A 17,669-nucleotide genomic window follows, 5' to 3' on the forward strand; every position below is an offset into this window, starting at 1 on the left:
GCAGCAACTAACTTTTTTTACGGTGGCTATTAAAAAAAATTAAAAGAAAAAAGGACTCACGACAACCACCTTCCGTGGGATATGAGATCTCGCAGCAACCCGATACCGTAGATTGTGCGATCTCGCAGTAATTTCTTGTTGTGAGTGTTTTTTATGTGATTAATGGAGGAGTGCCAGTACTTTTGAATTAGTCAAAAGAGTGTCAATTCCATAAAGTGGCGTGTCAATTCCGTGACCCTAAAATAATGGCAGTTATATATTATTTTTTCATTTTTCTTTATTTTCTCCAAAATCTTTTTATCTTATCCAATCTACTCTTCCATATGAGAGGCAAAAGAAATGATCTCGGATAAAATTAAAGCAAGCATCTTCAGTCCATAAATGCGCGCATAACGCATATCTCTTTTCGACCATCCACCGTTTGGCTAGGTAATGCAGTATCAGTCAACTCTACTCTTCTCGTTAGCCGTGCACCGTTCCCCTCAAAAGTCCATTGTAATGTTTAGTACATAGTTTACTATGTAGTTCTATAATGCACACATTCAAACTCGTACCTGAGTTAGTCAATGTGCACCACTCTAGGAAGGAGGCCGGTATCATGGTCGAGTCTCTTTGGGACCTGAGGTTGTGCCTAGCCTTCGGGACTGAAAGCCGATTTTAGCATCTGCAGCTCGAGTATAAGAAAAGAGAAACAGAGAGAAAATTTACATACTAAATAGCATTTCACACCGCAAGAGTGTTTCTTGCTAGAATTTATTCTAGACAAGCAATTAAGAAGATCTCGACACCATCGGATCATACCAAATCATGAGCTCATTTGGAGATCTTCATAGAGTGATCAATGTCATTTAAAAAAAAATTAATTACCCGGTGACAAAGGTACATTGTGTATTTTAAGCAAAAAGATGGCCTAAACAGCTAGAAAGTTAGTGAAAATTAAGAAGAAATTTAGCAAGGTTAATTAGAAATCTAAAACCAAAACGTACGTTATATATATGCCCATAATGCTAAAACAATGATGCCACATGTGGACTTACAAATTCTGTTTCATTTGTTGGCTAGACGATTTTCTGTCTACGCAGTTGAACCACTTGAACGTCAGAAACACACATTTACCGTAATCTTGTGACAAACCGTATAACTAATCGACATATCAAACACGACAGGACATATTAGTGGAAAAGTTGATATTAATTACTTCACGACAAAACAGTGGAAAATTAAAATAAATCACTGACACATACAGTATATTAGCCTTAACAATTTAAGTACAACTTCTAAAATTTGAATGTAAAAGAATAGAGCTTTGAAAAGAATATCCATATTATTTTATCAAGTTATTTTTGTTCTTAAGGTATAGTAGCATATTCTTTCACACACTCACTCATCTTACGTACTACACTACTAGCATTACATTTGTCATTTTTCGAGCCTCTTCTGCCTTTAAAACCGCTATAATGTAGCCCTTCACTCTCTCAACAACAAACTCACTATACAAAGGAGAAAAAAAAGAGAGACTAAAAACAATGGTGACTGCTTCTACTCCTTACTGCTCTAAGCAACACAAACCATGTGTTATATGGGTACACAGAATTTTCCAAGACTGCCTTTGTGATTTAAGTGATGAAATCTCTTTTTCCTTTGGTCTTGTCAGTCTTGTCTGCTGGGGTGTTGCTGAAATCCCACAAATCTTCACAAATTTCACTAACAAATCTGGTCATGGTGTTTCTCTTGCCTTTCTTCTCACTTGGGTTGTTGGGTTAGTTTGTTTCCAGTTCTCCTTTAAAACAACTTTTAAAACAACTTCAATATATACCAACAAATATTATATATGTTCTTCTTTTCTTGATTTTTCATGCAGTGACATCTTTAATCTAGTAGGTTGTCTTCTTGAACCAGCTACGGTAATTTTCTTGCTTTTCTTCATTGTTGTATATGTACGTAGCTTAAAGCGTTAATAATGATGTTATGTATAACTTATGTTATAAAAAGGTTTCGCCACCTTTTTCGATTTTCCACAGCTTTGTGTAAGATACTAGTCTAACTGAAACTGTTTTTTTTCTGCTTTTGGTGGATGCAGTTGCCGACTCAGTTCTACACTGCTCTGGTAAAGATAAGATCTTTCTAGTTGAATAGTTTTGGTGCATATCCTGATATCTGTACAATTTTTGTTATTTGTGAGGTAACTCTGTTTTCTAGTCAATCATAATGACCCCCTAATTCTTGCTCAAACATAAGTAACTCAGTGAAATTAATTGAAATAGCTACTTTAGAATTGATTTTTCCTTTCAATAATGATATGAGTGTAAGGCTTTAAGCTTGTACTAGAAGAATAAAAAGGTTTCAGAAAAGGAAAAAAATTCAATGGTCAATGGCACCCTTTTGGGCAAGGCTATATCTTGTTTGAACATGAATTAGGGTGGTCAGACTAATTAAGTAATCATGAAGAGAACAAGGGGGTATCTGAAATTAGTCTTTCTTCCTTAAGTATACAGAATATCCTTTGTTGTCATTTCATTTTTTTTTTCCCTTTATACTTCTGTTCCTTGTACATTACTAAATATGTATTGGTATATATTTATTGCATGTTCTGCCCCAAAGCTCTATACAATCAGTACAATCGTCTTGGTATTGCAAAGCATATATTATGATTATGTCTGCAGATGGTGGAAGAACAGAAAGAAGCGAGGAGGTTCATCAGTATGTGGCTATGTCCATAATTTTATTTTCTTTTCCTAATTATTTAAATGAATTATTTCGGTAAGTAACATGAGTTCCTTCCCCTATTAGGTTGAAGGAGATGAAAAATCACCTCTCAAACGAAAGCCCCATGATTCGAGTATGGCCATACCAAGTGCTCCACTCAAAGTATCACAAAGAAAGGATGTATATTTTACGTATGTGTACGATTAATTTTGCTTACATTTTTACGACCTTTTGATTTCTCTTTCCATAGAGGATTGTACTTCTGTATTGAGTATTTTTGTTGTTTAATTTTTTGTTTTTCCAGTTCAGCGAGATCTTTGGCTAGTAGTGGCACCCCTCCATACGGTTCCTATCTTAGAATTGCTAAGAGTGGTCCCCCAGTATTGGAAGATATAAACTCTTCATCCGAAGATGAGACAGATCCAACTTCTTATACCAAGCCCATCTCAATTCCTCGCTCGGTAAGTAAGATAGTTTTCTTTACAAAACACACCCAATTTTATTAGATGGACTATGAATGGTTATCTTTTAGTGCAACATTCAATTGATCCCCTGACCCATTAATGTGGAATACCAACTTGATTCGAGGGAGACGGGATACAAATTGGGAGGTCTAGTAGCATTACAAAATTATTTGAATAGGCAGGATACCCAGCCATCCCAAGCAAGGCCCAAAATTTCGATATCGGTTAATATATCGGTGTACCCAAAAACCGAGATATATCGGATATATCGGATATCTCGGTTTTTTTGGTGACCAGTCCAAAGTTTCTAAAATATCGGATATCTCACCGATATATCTCGGATATCTCGCCGATATATCTCGGATATATCGGATATTTCGGAAATTTCAATATTAAATTATTAACAATTGGTCAAAAAGTCAACTGATATATATCGATTATCTCAGAAATATCGATTATATCGGCGATATAAACTTTCATATCGGAAATTCCGATATATCTCGGAAAAAAAAGGGTTCAATATTCGGTGGATATATATCGGAAATATCGATATCGGTGTACTAATTTACTGAGATATATTGGCGAGATATCCGATATCTCGGCGATATTTTGGGCCATGATCCCAAGTAGCCATCCCGACTCAAAATGGTAAGCTTGCAGAAAAAATTACGAGCTTACTTTTTGTGGATATGATCTAAAGCATATGATCTTCCCATTGTTTAGATCATATCCACAAAAAGTAGCTCATTTGTTATGTGTGGTAAAAAGTGTTAGGGTGAACTAGCGTTACCCCCACTAGATGAGCCAATTAGGATTTCCCCCAATTTGACTTTTTTTTTGTTTGTATTTAGGGGAGACTCTAATTTCTCATCTAGTTGGGGAAATCCTAATTGGCTCATTTAGTGGGGGTAATATTGGTTAACCTAAAATATTATTGAAACTGGAGAAGAATACACCGTTAGGTAAATTCTTAAACTTCAGCACATCTTTTGTGGATATGATCTCCACATTTGGGAGAACATACTCACAACCTTTAATTCCATGTACAAGTCTACTTTTGGGTTGGGGTGGCTGTTTGGGATGGCTTGTTATCCTGCCACTTATTTGATTGGTCGCAGGGGAGGGTGGGTCACCTGAATTTCCCAATCTGCTTTAATCCAATATATCATCTGAGTTGGTACTGCACTTTTTTGCTTTCTTTTACAAAAATAGTAAAATTTGGAGCTATATGTTTGCTCTGTCTCTGTATAATTATACCTAAACTAGTGTTACCATATGGATATGTACAGGTGGGTTATGGAACATTCCTTTTTACATCGGCCAATATTCCTTTTAAAAGTAAAGCTTTGGTTGAAGGATATGCAAAATTGTCTGGAAGAAGAATGCTGAATGTAAGCCGAGTTGATTTTAAATAAGGTGCCTTCAAGTACTTGTTTAAGCAATGTAGAATTTATACCTAATAGAAGTGGAAAATATGTTCATTTTAGGAACAACGTGATGTGCATAGTGTGTATGGAGTGTGGCTGGGGTGGATGATGGCTGCTATCTATATGGGTGGTCGTATACCACAAATATTTTTGAATGTGAGTATTAACTTGATCAGACAGTACTTGCCAGTTTTTGGTATTAAACTAATGTTGTATATTAAGAAATGGCATGGTTTCTAATTATTTGCTATGGATTTCCATGACCAGATCAAAAGAGGGAGTGTAGAGGTACTTACTTTCAGTGTCTCTATCATATAGAAGCAAAATTTGAAGTATTTCAATCCAATGCTAATATTAGTAAATATGCCTGAAATTGCTTAGGGATTGAACCCTCTCATGTTCATATTTGCGTTTGTTGCCAATGCCACCTATGTAGCAAGGTCTCTCTCTCTCTCTCTCTCTCTCTCTGTGCTGTGTGTGTGTGTGTCTGTCATCATCTATTTTTTCTGTAATGATATCACCATTCAATTATGAACGAATTGATGCAGCATCCTTGTGAGAAGCACTGAATGGAAGAAGATAAAGCCTAACATGCCTTGGTTATTGGATGCTATAGTTTGTGTTGTCCTCGACTTATTTGTATCCTTTGTTACCTACTTGGCCGAGATCATCTTTCAGTACCTCATACTTTTAGAGCACTAATTCGCTTACCTTGTACACCTTGACAAAATTTCCAGATTATTTTGCAGTACATCTATTACAGATTTCTGCGCAAGGAGAAACCAAGAAATGGCCAAGACTATGGAGATTATATGGAAACTGAGAAACCAGTTTAACCACGTTTCAAGTGGAATTAGTCATCAGGAAATGAAATCTTAGGCAAGTATCACTTTTAAGATTAGTTCTTCTTCTTCTTCCAATCCTGTTCTTTGTACTTGTAATCGGTATTACATTATTGTATGTAATAGTAAACACAAGTTCTTGTAAATGGGCGATCCCTGCGCAGGTATCGTCAAAAGGGTAATTCTATTGGGCAGTAGTGGATTGTACTGTTTGGTACATAAGCTTATACTGTTTCAACTTTCAAGTATTAGAATCTGTTTTAGACAAATCATGTTATAGAAGTATAGAACAAATCTTATAGATGGGATCAGGCGACTCTATGAGGAGGAGAGATTTGATTCTCTGTTCTCTCTTTCCGCCATTGTTCTTCTATTGATCTATTAAGTGTTGGTAAGGCTTCAATTCGGCCTTCCTGTAATGAGCCCAGCCGAGAAACTGGTTTTGTTCCCTCAAGCAACTCTCATTCTAGTATATGACCTGCTTCTGATCGTGTTCATTTAGTCAATCTTACTTTTGTTTCCATAAAGACACGCAGTATGTATTTCTGAATCTGATTTGCTATTTGCGCATTGAAATTGCAGAAAGTGATCCTATCTCTCTTGGCTCCATAGGCAAAAGAATACAAAATGAGCTAATCTCCCAAGACTATACATAAAGTTCTTCTCACTCACATTCTAATGTTAACTCCAATTATGTGCAGTTGATAGTGATACAATTTGCTAACTCCAATTATGTGCAATTGATAGTGATACAATTTGCTTTGTGCAAGTGCTTTGTGAGAAAATATTGTGCTAGAAAACTTTTTAAAAATACACGAGTGAAAACTCTTTAGGCGATTCTAGTGAGTTTCGACTCACGCGATGCTAGTGAGATATAATATACTAAGAACATACATGCACAGGCGGTTTACGATGCTGCATGAGTGGTGTTTTCCTTCTCATCATTTTGGGTGTCTGCACCTCAAAAAATATAAGCATGACCTCTTGTTCTGCTCACTCAAATTCCATTTGGTTCCTTGTTAACTTCAAATTTTGTTAATAAAGTATGATGTACATGAACTAAAGAGGGGAGCGGTAAGTCATTGCCCAACACAGACTACAGTACAGAGCTGAAACAACCAGTTGAGTACAAGTTTACAAGAGGAAAAATCAACAAGACCTATAATATTGATTATCATTTGTCAAGACATGGGGGGCTTACCCTCATACAATATGGGTTCAATTGCTTGTCTGATGTCTCCATCCCTAGCTACAACATCTGCAGAGAAGTAATTAACCTTGTCAACACACATAAGGTTTACAAACAGCAACCTCTCCAAGCAAGTTCCATCTTGCCTGCAACTCCTACGGAACCAAAGGCTTCTACCTCAGCATCTGAGTCAGATTCTATATATCCAAATTATGCATCACCCTTTATACCTAGCCACTTCGGTACTACTTAGTATATTACATATATAGCACTATTGTCGGGGTAAAAACCGATCTACCCAGACACTCTTAAAACAGAAACTGACCTTCTGAATATCACCACCTTCTGTAAAACGATTTCAGAACTCGCGCACCTTGTTGAACTTGTTGCATAGGAAAAAATGTTCTTGTTGTTGGATTGAACCACTTTTTAGTTCGGTGGCTGCCTACATACCCAGGAGGGATCAAGTCTCGAAAATCTCCGAGTATAGAGTTTTTCAATGTAGTTCGTTGGTGAAAACTCCTCATTATGTAACGATCCAGGAAAACTAGAGAATCCCCGGATATGGATCCTTGTCCTAGTTTTCAGTTACATTGGATAGAGAATCTCTGGATATAGATCTTTATCCTTAATTTTCAGTCACATTGGATAGAGTCCAATCTCCAGATTCTGCCAGGTCTGGCTGGGCCTTATTTTCATCTGATTACGGGCTTATAGTGAGGCTTGGCCCACATGCCATGTTGGGCCCGGCTCTGAACCGGGCTAGGCTTCTGCAGATATGTAGGGTCCGATCCGGGTGTCATGTCCGAGAGATCATGCCCAACTGGTCCCCTAGCGGCATTGTCTTTGGCGAGCATTAGATCCAGTTGGATGTCTCACTGCACAAGTTGATCCAACGAGGCCACAAAAGAAGAGGATCGGGTAATGCCATGTGGACCATTTATGAGGGTCCACACATCGCCCCATCATCTCATTCGCAGCGGAGCGCCCACGTGGCGTAGAAGAGAAAGAGAATCCGATAACGTTTCTTATGCTTTCCCAAGATCGGTATGGTGGAGACTTCCCTTGGGGAAGGTGATGTCTAGATTGCTGAATTGGTAGGGGATTGCACCTGGGCAAATGATGATCCTGTTTTACTAGGTAATGAGCCGAGTCCGCTACATCCGTCAATCTTATGGCATCAGACTTGGAACAACAGAGATGTATCTTATGCTCAGGCCTAAGAAAATGATTTTGAAGGACATTCCTTTCTTCACCGTCGACTTTGTTTCTTCGGATAGGAAGTTCACCCATCCCCCCACTCATTACTTAACATGGCATACACCCGCCTGCAGAGTTCAGGGCTGGGCAGGTCGCAGAATGGATGTTCCAAATAATTTCTCAGGTGAGCTTAGGGATGTCCAAACGGGTACCCGACCCGGCCCGAACCCGATTTTTCGGGTTTTGAACGGGTATCGGGTTACTCGGGCCCGACCCTATTCTTTGATGGTCGGGTTCGGTTCGGTATTTGTTGGATACATGTGACCAAACCCTACCCTAACCCTATATTTCGGTGCCGTCGGGTTCGGGTTGGGTTTTGGTATGGTAAAACCGAAATATATAAAATAAAAGAAAATTAAATCTCTTCATCCGGGGAACGTCATTTTCAGGTTATTAGATCTCAAGATCTCAAGAAAAACCTCTTTTTCATCTAATTAATCAAAAGCCATCTTCTTTTATTGGATTTGATCTCGTTTTAACTTTAACATCGTAAAGCCACCCAACATGTCATCAAAGATTCAAAAACACATGGATTGCATTTTTGAAAAGCAAAAGAAGAGAAAAGTAGAACCGAAAAAGCAAGCAATTCCAAGACAATAACTCAATAAGATTGATGGTTTTTGGGAGTTTCGACTTTTGTGGTGGTGTGAATCGACTGTTGATTTGACAATAAGATTGATGGCTTTTGGGAGTTCGGTTTCTTGTGGTGGTGTGAATCCGACTGTTGATTTGCTTTCGACCTTGGTGACCACATTTAGAAAGAGATATTTGAGGAGGTGCTGCAAATTTTTTGAGTGAATGCAAACTTAGCAGCACCATCAAACCCACCAATCTCTTCATCATGAACGTGTGATTGGGTTGTCTTGTTCTTGGGGAGTTGTTGGAGGGAAGAGAGAGAAGAGTAGTAAGGGTACGGTCAAAGGTAATTTGTCTTGAAGACCAAAAGTAAATAGTAATGAGCAAAAGACTAAAAGTTTGTTGAAGATAAATAGATAATAAATGAAAATATAGTTGTTGGGAATTATGGTCTGGTTCGGGTTCGGTTTTGGTCGGGCATTTTACCCTATATAACTGGATTTTGGGTTGGGTTGATGCGGATATGGTTTCGGGCTTTTAACCCTTTTAACGAGTTTAGGGCCAAATTATCGGGTCGGGTTGGTCGGTCCAGGTTTAGATAGTGTGACCAAACCCGACCCTATGTATTTCGGTCCGGGTTCGGGTTCGGTTTTGTCGGGCTCGAGGGCGTGGTTGGTCGCGGGTTTTTTGGGTTTTGGGCGGGTTTCGGGTTTCGGGCAGAATGGACATCCCTAGGTGAGCTCCTTAAGAAATTATCTTCTTCGTCCACAGATACTTGGATTTCTCCATAGTTTTCTTTGTTTTGTAGCTCAATTTAGTTCTTTCTCTAACAGATACTTGGATTTCTGATGCTGTGGTGAGTGAAGTTGATGAAAATACGGTTCAGCATAACCTTCAAATCTTGTTTGGTCTCCCAGAGATTATTAGGGACTTAAGTTACCCTGATACAATCGTTGCATGGGCTGTCGCATACCTTGTTCATCCTCTTCAGTCTGTGATGCCTGACACCGCTGGAGCTTCAGAAAAGGGAAATGAAGTATGTGTTAAACCTATGGCATCGAGGAGGCTTCCACGTATTGCTCCTTCAGATATTATCCCCCCTGGCTCATTGGGTGATGGTGCTCAGAATTCTGACATAGGTGATACAGTAGAGAATCTTGCACGGCGTCGGTGTTACATCTATTATTCTTCTGATGAAGACAATGTTCCACCGACTATCACGAGGCATCCTGATCCTAGCTTGAGATCCCACAACTCGTGTTTGCATTCTCCATGAGCCACCATTTCCAAGTCTACTTCTATTCCACCTTCTCCAGTCGTTATGCGAGGCTCTGGAGAACATCCACATGCTGAGGGTGTTGTTGAGGTCACTGCCTCTGGTGTCGTCGCTGAGCAGAACCATGTTAGTACCGATGTGAATGGAGGGGGTACTCGTTATGTTATTCTTGATACTATGGATGATGTACAGTCGGTTCACTCTGTCCATGTCTCTAGTCACTCCGGGAACCACAGAGTGAGAGGCAATTCTGCAGATAATTGCTCTGCTAAAAGAGTTAGAAAAAACCCTTGTTCCAGTTTGGTATCATTTTCACTATCTTTTCAGCATGCTGAGGAGGTCTTGATTAAGTCCTCCACCCTTTTTCGTGAGGCTTGTGTCGAGGCTGAGCTAGAATCTCAACGTTCACGAGACCACGTTACCACTTTGTTAGAGGAATGTCGTCGACTTAGAGAAACAATGTCTGCTCGTGATGAGATAATTGCGTCTAAAGACTTAGAACTGATTACTTTAGCTGATAAACTCAGGGAGTCCCAGAATGTTGTACGAGCTATGGAAAGTGATCGTCGTTTGAGTGAGGAGAATACCGGTCGTGTGGTGCAGGAAAACTGGCATCTAGTTGAGGAGTTGCGCCTGCTCAAGAATCGTGTTACAGACTAGCCAGCTTGACATTTTGCTTTTCTTATTATGTATCTTCCGTTTGTAGTTCGGACATTTTGAAGGCTCTTGCACTTTAGTTATCTTGAATTATCGCGGATGTGGCTGTAAGGATATTTTGAAGCCATGGACTTTTCTGAAATGCCATGGACTTTTCTGAAATGAAAAATCTTCCACAGCGGCTTGGCAATAAAATAGAACTTGAAAAGTATTGGCCTGAATATTAGCAAAGATATATACTCCCGCCCCCCAACACTACATGTGGATACGATTCACATGTAGTGTTGAATAAGAAAGTTACTGTGTATACCGATAAAACTGGGGATTTTCACCAGCATAATGTGAAAAGAAAATAGAATAGATAAGGAATTGATGTTTGGCAATTCACCAGTAGAATTCCATTGTAGAATAACTCGGTTGAGCAAATACAACCGGGCTGAGCATGTTGCCATACTCAGAATATATATCGAACGATATTGTGCTGCATTTATAGAATGACCCGATTGAAGCGTAATCGGACTGAGCAATTTTGTAGTAATGCTCAGATATAAATAAGTCCATATAGTCAAACCTTTGAAGGTGTTATCTTGGACCGGTTTGAAAAGATTATCCCGATTAGCTTGAGCGTAGGTGAAAATTTGAGCTTTTGCTATGAAACTCAGAGATGACGTTAATGCACAGAGTCTGATTCTATGCATATTGTTTTCGGTTGAGAGGATAAATGTCATTCAACCGTACCAAGCGATGTTTTCTATCCAAACTTGGCGGCGCCTCCAAGGGATAGATTGCATCCAGCACTTGGGTTTTTAAAGTCCTAAAAGTTCGGAGTTACCCAGTTCACAAATAGGACCGAGCGAGGGTCGACGCCATTTATTTCGGACCAACACACGGTCGCTTCGTATGTTGGCTTTTTTGAACTTCGGGATTTATGTTTCACCGAAGCCGGGCAAGAGGGTCAAGGCCATATACGGACCCGATACTTTTTAGTCGTCGGGACATTTTTCAAGCCCGGGCGACTCGCAAAGACTTGCCTTATCACTGGCCTCAGTCAATTATAAGGATTTGAACAGGCGAGAGGGACGCTCTAGTCTGTACCAAGCTAGACAATTGATGCCATTCAGCTGGGATTCGGAGTATGCATTTAGTATTCAATGCACTTCCAAGTGCAAAAATGCTAGAGCTTGGAATTTTTGCAAGCAAAAATGAGGCTTTTTCACTTGACCGGGCATGCTGAGCATTTGAACCGGGTTTTGTAAAGCTGATAGAGATTTGATACGAAGTCATCTATACCAGCTAGGTACTCTTAGGTTTGAACCCTGCGGTGTGTCTAGTTGGAGGGTTAACCACCATCCGAACTTGACCCGGCCGCGGCTCTTGAACTGGATTTACGTAGATGCGGTTGTGCTAAAAATTCATAGCATTGTTAATAAGAGTATCACATTAACTTCCAATGTGGCAAATAAGGAATGACAGCGAATGATCATTAGACTTAGTGTTATTCAATGACTTCGGTACATGATATAAAGAAAAACTTGCTAAAATGAGAAGCCATGCTTTTACTTTCGGGACATTGCGGGTAAAAGATTTTCACGGCATTATTAAATGATTTCAGTGCATCATTTATTTAAAAAACTTCCTAAGATGAGAAGCATTCCATGCTTTACTCATGACATCGCCGGCTAATGATTTTAAGTAATAAGACCCTTTAGATGCCAACCTATCCACAATGAATGGCCCTCCCAATTTTGAGAAAACTTACCCGAGCTCGGGTTATCAAAATTCTTGGCTTTTCTGAGGATCCAGTCACCAGGTTTGAAGACACGTTCTCTGAGTTTTCTATCATGACTGCGCTTCATGTTTTCTTGATATTTGACCAATTGCTGAAGAGCTATATCCCGGCGTTCATCAATAAGAGCTTTGTCGTAAGCTAAGACTTCATCTTCAACCCGGATTTTATTGCTTGAGTTCAAATTTTTGTTGGTGCCATGATCTCTGTTTGGAGATCGCTTCGCACCATATGCTAAAGAGTATGGTGAAAAGCCACGTGGACCTTCTAGGAGTAGTCCTATATGCCCATAGGGACCCGGCACCGACGAACCGGTTGCCTTTAGCTCGATAAGCCTTTTCTTAAGGGTATCGGGATTACCCTATTAGTAGCCTCTGCTTGGCCGTTTGCTTCAGGATGGTAAGGAGCAGAAAAATTGTGCTTTATGCTCATAGACCCACAGAATTGTTGCATCTCTATGGAGCCAAATTGGGAACCGTTATCTGATACTAATTCTGAAGGTACTCCGAACCTGCAGATAATATCACGCCACAGAAATCGCTTTACATCAGCAGTAGTTATTGAAGCCAAAGCTGTGGCTTCGACCCACTTTGTAAAGTATATAGTCGGTAGCCACCAACAAAAACCGAACTCTTCCAGGTGCCCTAGGCAAAGGTCCCACGATGTCGAGCCCCCATTTTGAGAAAGGCCAAGGGCTGAGAATTGGGTGCAGTTCTGTGGCTGGTAGTTTTCCAACTTTAGCGTACGTGTTTCTGGCACGGCACACAAATTTGAGTGATTCGTTTTGCGTCTCTTTGCATATACGGCCACCAATAACCCTGTGTTAAAGCCTTGTGGGCAAGACTGCGACCACCCGAGTGATTTCCACAAACACCTGCATGAATTTCTTTAAGTATCATTTCGCCTTACTCTGGGGTAAGACATCTTAACTGTGGCCCGAACCCCATTGGTCTTTTGTAAAGTCGAGCAACTCTTTCTTTAGTAAACAATACTGCGAATTTCCATGCTTCTCGCTTAACCTTCTGAGATAAAGCTTTCTCTATGGGGAGATTTCCCGAGTTCAGATACTCAATGAAGGGAAGCCTCCAATCAGATTTTTCTAGTGCCAAGATTTCTAAGTCCCTTATCTCCAAATCATCAAGAGTTTCCTCTTCAGATTCTGCTTCAGATTCAAACTTTTCGCTTTCAGTGGGGATGATGTCGCCCCCAGTATCTTCACGGTCGCCCCCAATACTGCTAAGGTTACCAGGGTCCATTCCTTGATCTGAATCATTTAATGTGGGATCCTTTCTTTTGAGTTGTTTGCGCAAGGATGCCAAAGTCTGACGATCCTCAGCATCAACTGGATCTATAGATTCTGAAGATGCCCGCTCCGCCTGTTCTCTTTTTCTTCGTCGAGTGTTAACAACAAAGACTTGCAATGCGTTACACTCTATAACATATGCCTCATGAAGTTTCATTGGTTTTACATTGATGCTCGGCTCTTGCTAGAAATCAATCTGGATTTCTCTTGGTTCATCTAGTTGGACAGCTGCAGAGAGGTAAGCTAGTGCATCAGCGTGCCTGATTTCATTCCTTGGCCTTTGACTGATGGAGATTTTGTCGAATTGCACAGCCAATTGGTGAATGACTGTTAAATATGCTGCCATCCTTTCATCTTTTGCTTGGAAAGTACCACCAAATTGATTAGCCACCAAGCGAGAATCTGTTAGCATTTGAATGTTCTTTGCTCCCAGCTTAAGTGCGGCATTCATACCATAGATAACAGCTTCATATTCGGCTTCATTATTAGAAGCTGAAAAGCCTAGTCTGACTGACCTTTCAATTTTCTGTCCTTCAGGGCTGATAAGTACACAACCTAGACCAGATCCGGATGCATTTTTTGAACCGTCAGTGAAGATGGTGGAGAGCTTGATTCTCATCAAAGATTTCGCCGCCCCGAATCGGATGTCTTGGGTGAGATTTTCTCGGTTTGTTCGGGGAACCGAGCGAATGATTAGGAAGTTGTTCTATTTACGCTAATTCGGACTCGGTTGGATGTCATCCACGGGAAAATCTGCCATAAGAGAGGCGGAGCATGCCCTTTTCTCGCAGTCCTTGGCTCATAAACGATATCATATCGCTAAGGTAACTTCGACCATTCAATCGACCTATTTGATTCCCCCGTTTGCCGAGGGTCTTTCGTAGAGGATTTCGGTATAAACCCTCACCGTTCTCCCCCGAAAATATGGCTTCAACCGCCGAATTTGCATGTACTAAGGCCAACGCGACTTTCTCAATTTTGAGTAACGACTTTTCTGCTGCGGTCGGTGTTTTGCTAACAAAATGAACCGCTTTTTTCTTGAGAATCATCAACAAAATGGCGACCGGCTGCGCAGAGTCGATTCGACAAGATAAATTCCTACAGGTTCTCCAGCCTTTGGACTAACCAAAATTGGGGGAGAAGTAAGGTAGGCTTTAACTTCAGAGAAAGCCTTTTCACAGTCTTCATTCCAGGTGGATGCACCTTTCAGAGTCTGAAAGAACGACCTACATTTATCAGAGTATCGAGATATGAAACGACCAAGAGCCGCAAGACGACCTAAGAGCCTCTGTACTTCCTTCCTGCAGGTAGGGGGTGGCATGTCGAGAATAGCTCGAATTTGCTCCGGGTTAGCTTCAATTCCCCTGTGGGTCATCATGAACCCTAAGAATTTTCCTGAAGATAGGCCAAATGAACATTTGGCGGGGTTAAGCCTCATTTTGTATTTCTCTAGTCGATCAAATACTTTCTGCAGGTCAGCAAGATGATCACATTCTTTGCTTGACTTCACAACCATGTCGTCAATATAAACCTCCATAATAACCCCAATGAGATCAGCAAAGATAGTATTAACCAGCTTTTGGTATGTGGCCCCAGCATTCTTTAGACCGAATGGCATAACAACATAGCAATATAGGCCTTTATCTGTTATGAATGCTGTATACTCCTGGTCATCATAGTGCAGTACAATTTGATAATATTCTGAGCTTGCATCCATAAAAGATAGTTTATTGAAGCCGTATGTCGCATCCACCATATCTGAAATTCGGGTATAGGATAAGGATCACGATTGGGCAAGCTTCATTCATGTCCGTGAAGTCGACACAAATTCGAGCTTCCCATTCTTCTTTTGGTATTTGCTACAATGTTGGAAACCCAAGTTGGGTATTCAACCGGGTCGAATAAATCCAGCCTCCAATAACTTGTCAATCTCCTTATTCACTAGGAGTTTCCTGTCCGGGGCCATTCTCCGCGGTTTCTGCCTTACCGGTTTGACTTTTGAGTCGATGTCTAATCTGTGACAAGCGACGCTGGGGTCAATTCCGGGCATATCTGTTGGATCCCAAGCAAAGATAACTCTGTTACTTTTCAATAAGGCCACCAAAGCTTCTTTTCGTTTGTTTGAAAGTTCTTGAGGAGATGAAAGTGGTCTGACTCTCTTCTTCTCCTATCTGCACTTCTTTCAGCTTATCGACTGTCGGAGGTCCTTTAGTTGGTGCCTCCCGAGGTGCTTTGGCTGCCCTCATTGGTGCTCGGTCCAACCCTCTTTGTAATTGCTATTTCGCCGGTGTTGAGAATGGTGTGTCCTCGACCTCGGACTTTTATAATCATCCATCGCGATGCTCATGGCATTTCGGGGATGCAATCCGGTCACCGGATCTTTACGGGTTCCCTCTGGCTGTTGGAAACTTAACAGCTTGGTGATAAGTGGACACCACCGCATGCATTGCATGAAGCCAATCTCTGCCTAGAATGACATTATATGTGGATGGGCGTCTACCGTAACAAAGTCAATTCCTACAACCTTGGGACCCTCGTGGTCGGCAAATTAATTTTACCAACCTTTTTTAGTGGAACCCCATTAAAGGCGATAATTGGAGTATCATCTTCCTGAATAAGATCATCGTCGAGATTCATGATAGAATAGCATCCAGAGAATAGGATACAGGCAGAGCTGCCAGTGTCTATCAGAATTCTTTGGACTCTACGGATGCCAACCCATGCTGTAATCACCACAGCATCATTGTGAGGATAGTAGACTCCTCGCTCATCTTCTTCAGTAAAAGTTAGTCCTCCTTCTACCATAGTCTCAGCATAGAACCCAGATTTAAAGTTGATACTGTTTATGTGATTCCAACTACCAATTTTTTGAATCTTGCGCTTCATGCTCCATTTTCTTTCACGGTTGGATGAGCAAACTGCCGCCTGAGCATGACATACAGTTATCACGTCCTGCTCGATCAGATTTACATGAGCCATCTTTTGAGTACCCTTTAGATACTCCTTCAGCTGCCCCCCATCTGCCATTTTGGAGACCTCCTTCTTGAATGCATAACAGTCATTCAAAGTATGGCCGAAATCATTGTGATACTTGCATTTCTTTGACTTATCTCTCCTTCCCTCAGTATCAGGTTTCATAGGGAACGGTTTAGAGAGTTTTCCTTTGAGCTTGTCATACAATTCTGAGAGAGTGACTCTGAGCTCTGGAAGAGTAAGATCTTTGCTCTATCATTTGAAAAGTACCCTTGCTGCTTGTACTTTGAATCTTCCTGAACAGTAGCATACCTTTCTGCTCGCACCAGCAAATCTTGAACTGTTTCTGGAGGCTTCAGAGTGAGTGAGTTGTATAGACCAGACTTATCAAAAGGAAGAGCATTTTTGAAAGCTTGCGCAACAACGTCATCTGGGACATTGCTGACCTCCTTGAGCAACACTCTGAGTTTTCTGACAAGGTCTCGAATGCTTTCTCCTTTCTCCATGTGGAGGTTGAAAAGAGTTCCAGAACCTTTTATGGTCTTCCTGTTGTAGCGATAATGTTTTGAGAACTTGTCGGCGAGCTGCGGAAATGTATGGATTGAACGAGGATGGAGCTCGTTAAACCATGTCAAAGCTTCTCCGCTAAGGGTAGCTTGGAACATTATGCACATCAACGCATCATTGTTATTAAAAAGAGCCATAGACGATCTGTACTTCATCAAGTGCTCATCTGGACAACCATCTACATCATCGTAGGTTGGGACTGAAGGTTGTTTGAAAGAACCAGGGGAAATATAATCTCTGATTTCATCTATAAAAGGAGATTCTTCAGGTCCTTTGATTGCCAATTTATGTCGTTTATCTTCCCGAGTAGCTTTGGAATCCATAGCAGTTCTAATGAGCTCTTGGACTCATTTGCTCATTCAAGCCGCCGCTATTTTCCTCGCAGAGCGACATTGTTGTTCGTGCCGACTCTGTAGGTATGATTTCTCCTTTCAGGGCTCCAGCCAGGCTCAACAGAGTCTTGCCTATGTTGCCTGAAATTTACTTCAGCCCTGCGGGGGTTTAGCTCTCTGGTTTGAGCGTAACCACCCACAGAATTGTGGAAGGCTCCGGTTCTGTGGCTTCTGGCCCATTGTTGGCTACCTCTTCTATCTCCAGCTCTCTGATAACCTCCCTTAGTCCTCCGGTGAGTGTTCCTTGAACC

The 17,669-nt window shown here is 40.9% G+C and overlaps 4 protein-coding genes across 4 annotated transcripts; 2 read left to right on the top strand and 2 right to left on the bottom strand.

Annotated features, from left to right (window-relative positions):
- Positions 1-1,443: 1,443 nt before the first annotated feature.
- LOC147514535 (PQ-loop repeat family protein / transmembrane family protein) lies at positions 1,444-5,708 on the top strand. The gene is made up of 12 exons (XM_086583651.1): positions 1,444-1,759; positions 1,862-1,904; positions 2,081-2,107; positions 2,602-2,700; positions 2,791-2,897; positions 3,011-3,167; positions 4,460-4,561; positions 4,658-4,753; positions 4,865-4,885; positions 4,979-5,037; positions 5,146-5,236; positions 5,335-5,708. The coding sequence occupies exons 1-12, from the start codon at positions 1,527-1,529 to the stop codon at positions 5,431-5,433; spliced, it is 1,134 nt and encodes a 377-aa protein (XP_086439777.1). The 5' UTR covers positions 1,444-1,526; the 3' UTR covers positions 5,434-5,708.
- Positions 5,709-7,688: 1,980 nt separating this feature from the next.
- Positions 7,689-10,614, top strand: LOC147514536 (uncharacterized). Its single transcript, XM_086583653.1, has 2 exons — positions 7,689-8,012; positions 9,298-10,614. The coding sequence occupies exons 1-2, from the start codon at positions 7,772-7,774 to the stop codon at positions 9,738-9,740; spliced, it is 684 nt and encodes a 227-aa protein (XP_086439779.1). The 5' UTR covers positions 7,689-7,771; the 3' UTR covers positions 9,741-10,614.
- A 5,389-nt stretch (positions 10,615-16,003) lies between these two features.
- Positions 16,004-16,624, bottom strand: LOC147514537 (uncharacterized). Its single transcript, XM_086592616.1, has one exon. The coding sequence runs from the start codon at positions 16,622-16,624 to the stop codon at positions 16,004-16,006; it is 621 nt and encodes a 206-aa protein (XP_086448742.1).
- On the bottom strand, positions 16,621-17,349 carry LOC147514538 (uncharacterized). The gene has a single exon (XM_086592617.1). The coding sequence runs from the start codon at positions 17,347-17,349 to the stop codon at positions 16,621-16,623; it is 729 nt and encodes a 242-aa protein (XP_086448743.1).
- Positions 17,350-17,669: the final 320 nt, after the last annotated feature.

The sequence above is a fragment of the Coptis chinensis genome, chromosome 2 (genome assembly GCF_015680905.1).
Source record: "Coptis chinensis isolate HL-2020 chromosome 2, ASM1568090v1, whole genome shotgun sequence".
In the NCBI taxonomy this organism is placed as follows: Eukaryota; Viridiplantae; Streptophyta; class Magnoliopsida; order Ranunculales; family Ranunculaceae; genus Coptis; species Coptis chinensis.

Coding starts and splice junctions, on each gene's coding strand:
- LOC147514535 (XM_086583651.1), top strand. CDS start 1,527: ATGGTGACTGCTTCTACTCCTTACTGCTCTAAGCAACACAAACCATGT. Junction 1,760..1,861: donor CTTCTCACTTGGGTTGTTGG/GTTAGTTTGTTT, acceptor TTTTTCATGCAG/TGACATCTTTAATCTAGTAG. Junction 5,237..5,334: donor GTGTTGTCCTCGACTTATTT/GTATCCTTTGTT, acceptor CAAAATTTCCAG/ATTATTTTGCAGTACATCTA.
- LOC147514536 (XM_086583653.1), top strand. CDS start 7,772: ATGAGCCGAGTCCGCTACATCCGTCAATCTTATGGCATCAGACTTGGA. Junction 8,013..9,297: donor TGTTCCAAATAATTTCTCAG/GTGAGCTTAGGG, acceptor TTTCTCTAACAG/ATACTTGGATTTCTGATGCT.
- LOC147514537 (XM_086592616.1), bottom strand. CDS start 16,624: ATGAAACCTGATACTGAGGGAAGGAGAGATAAGTCAAAGAAATGCAAG.
- LOC147514538 (XM_086592617.1), bottom strand. CDS start 17,349: ATGGATTCCAAAGCTACTCGGGAAGATAAACGACATAAATTGGCAATC.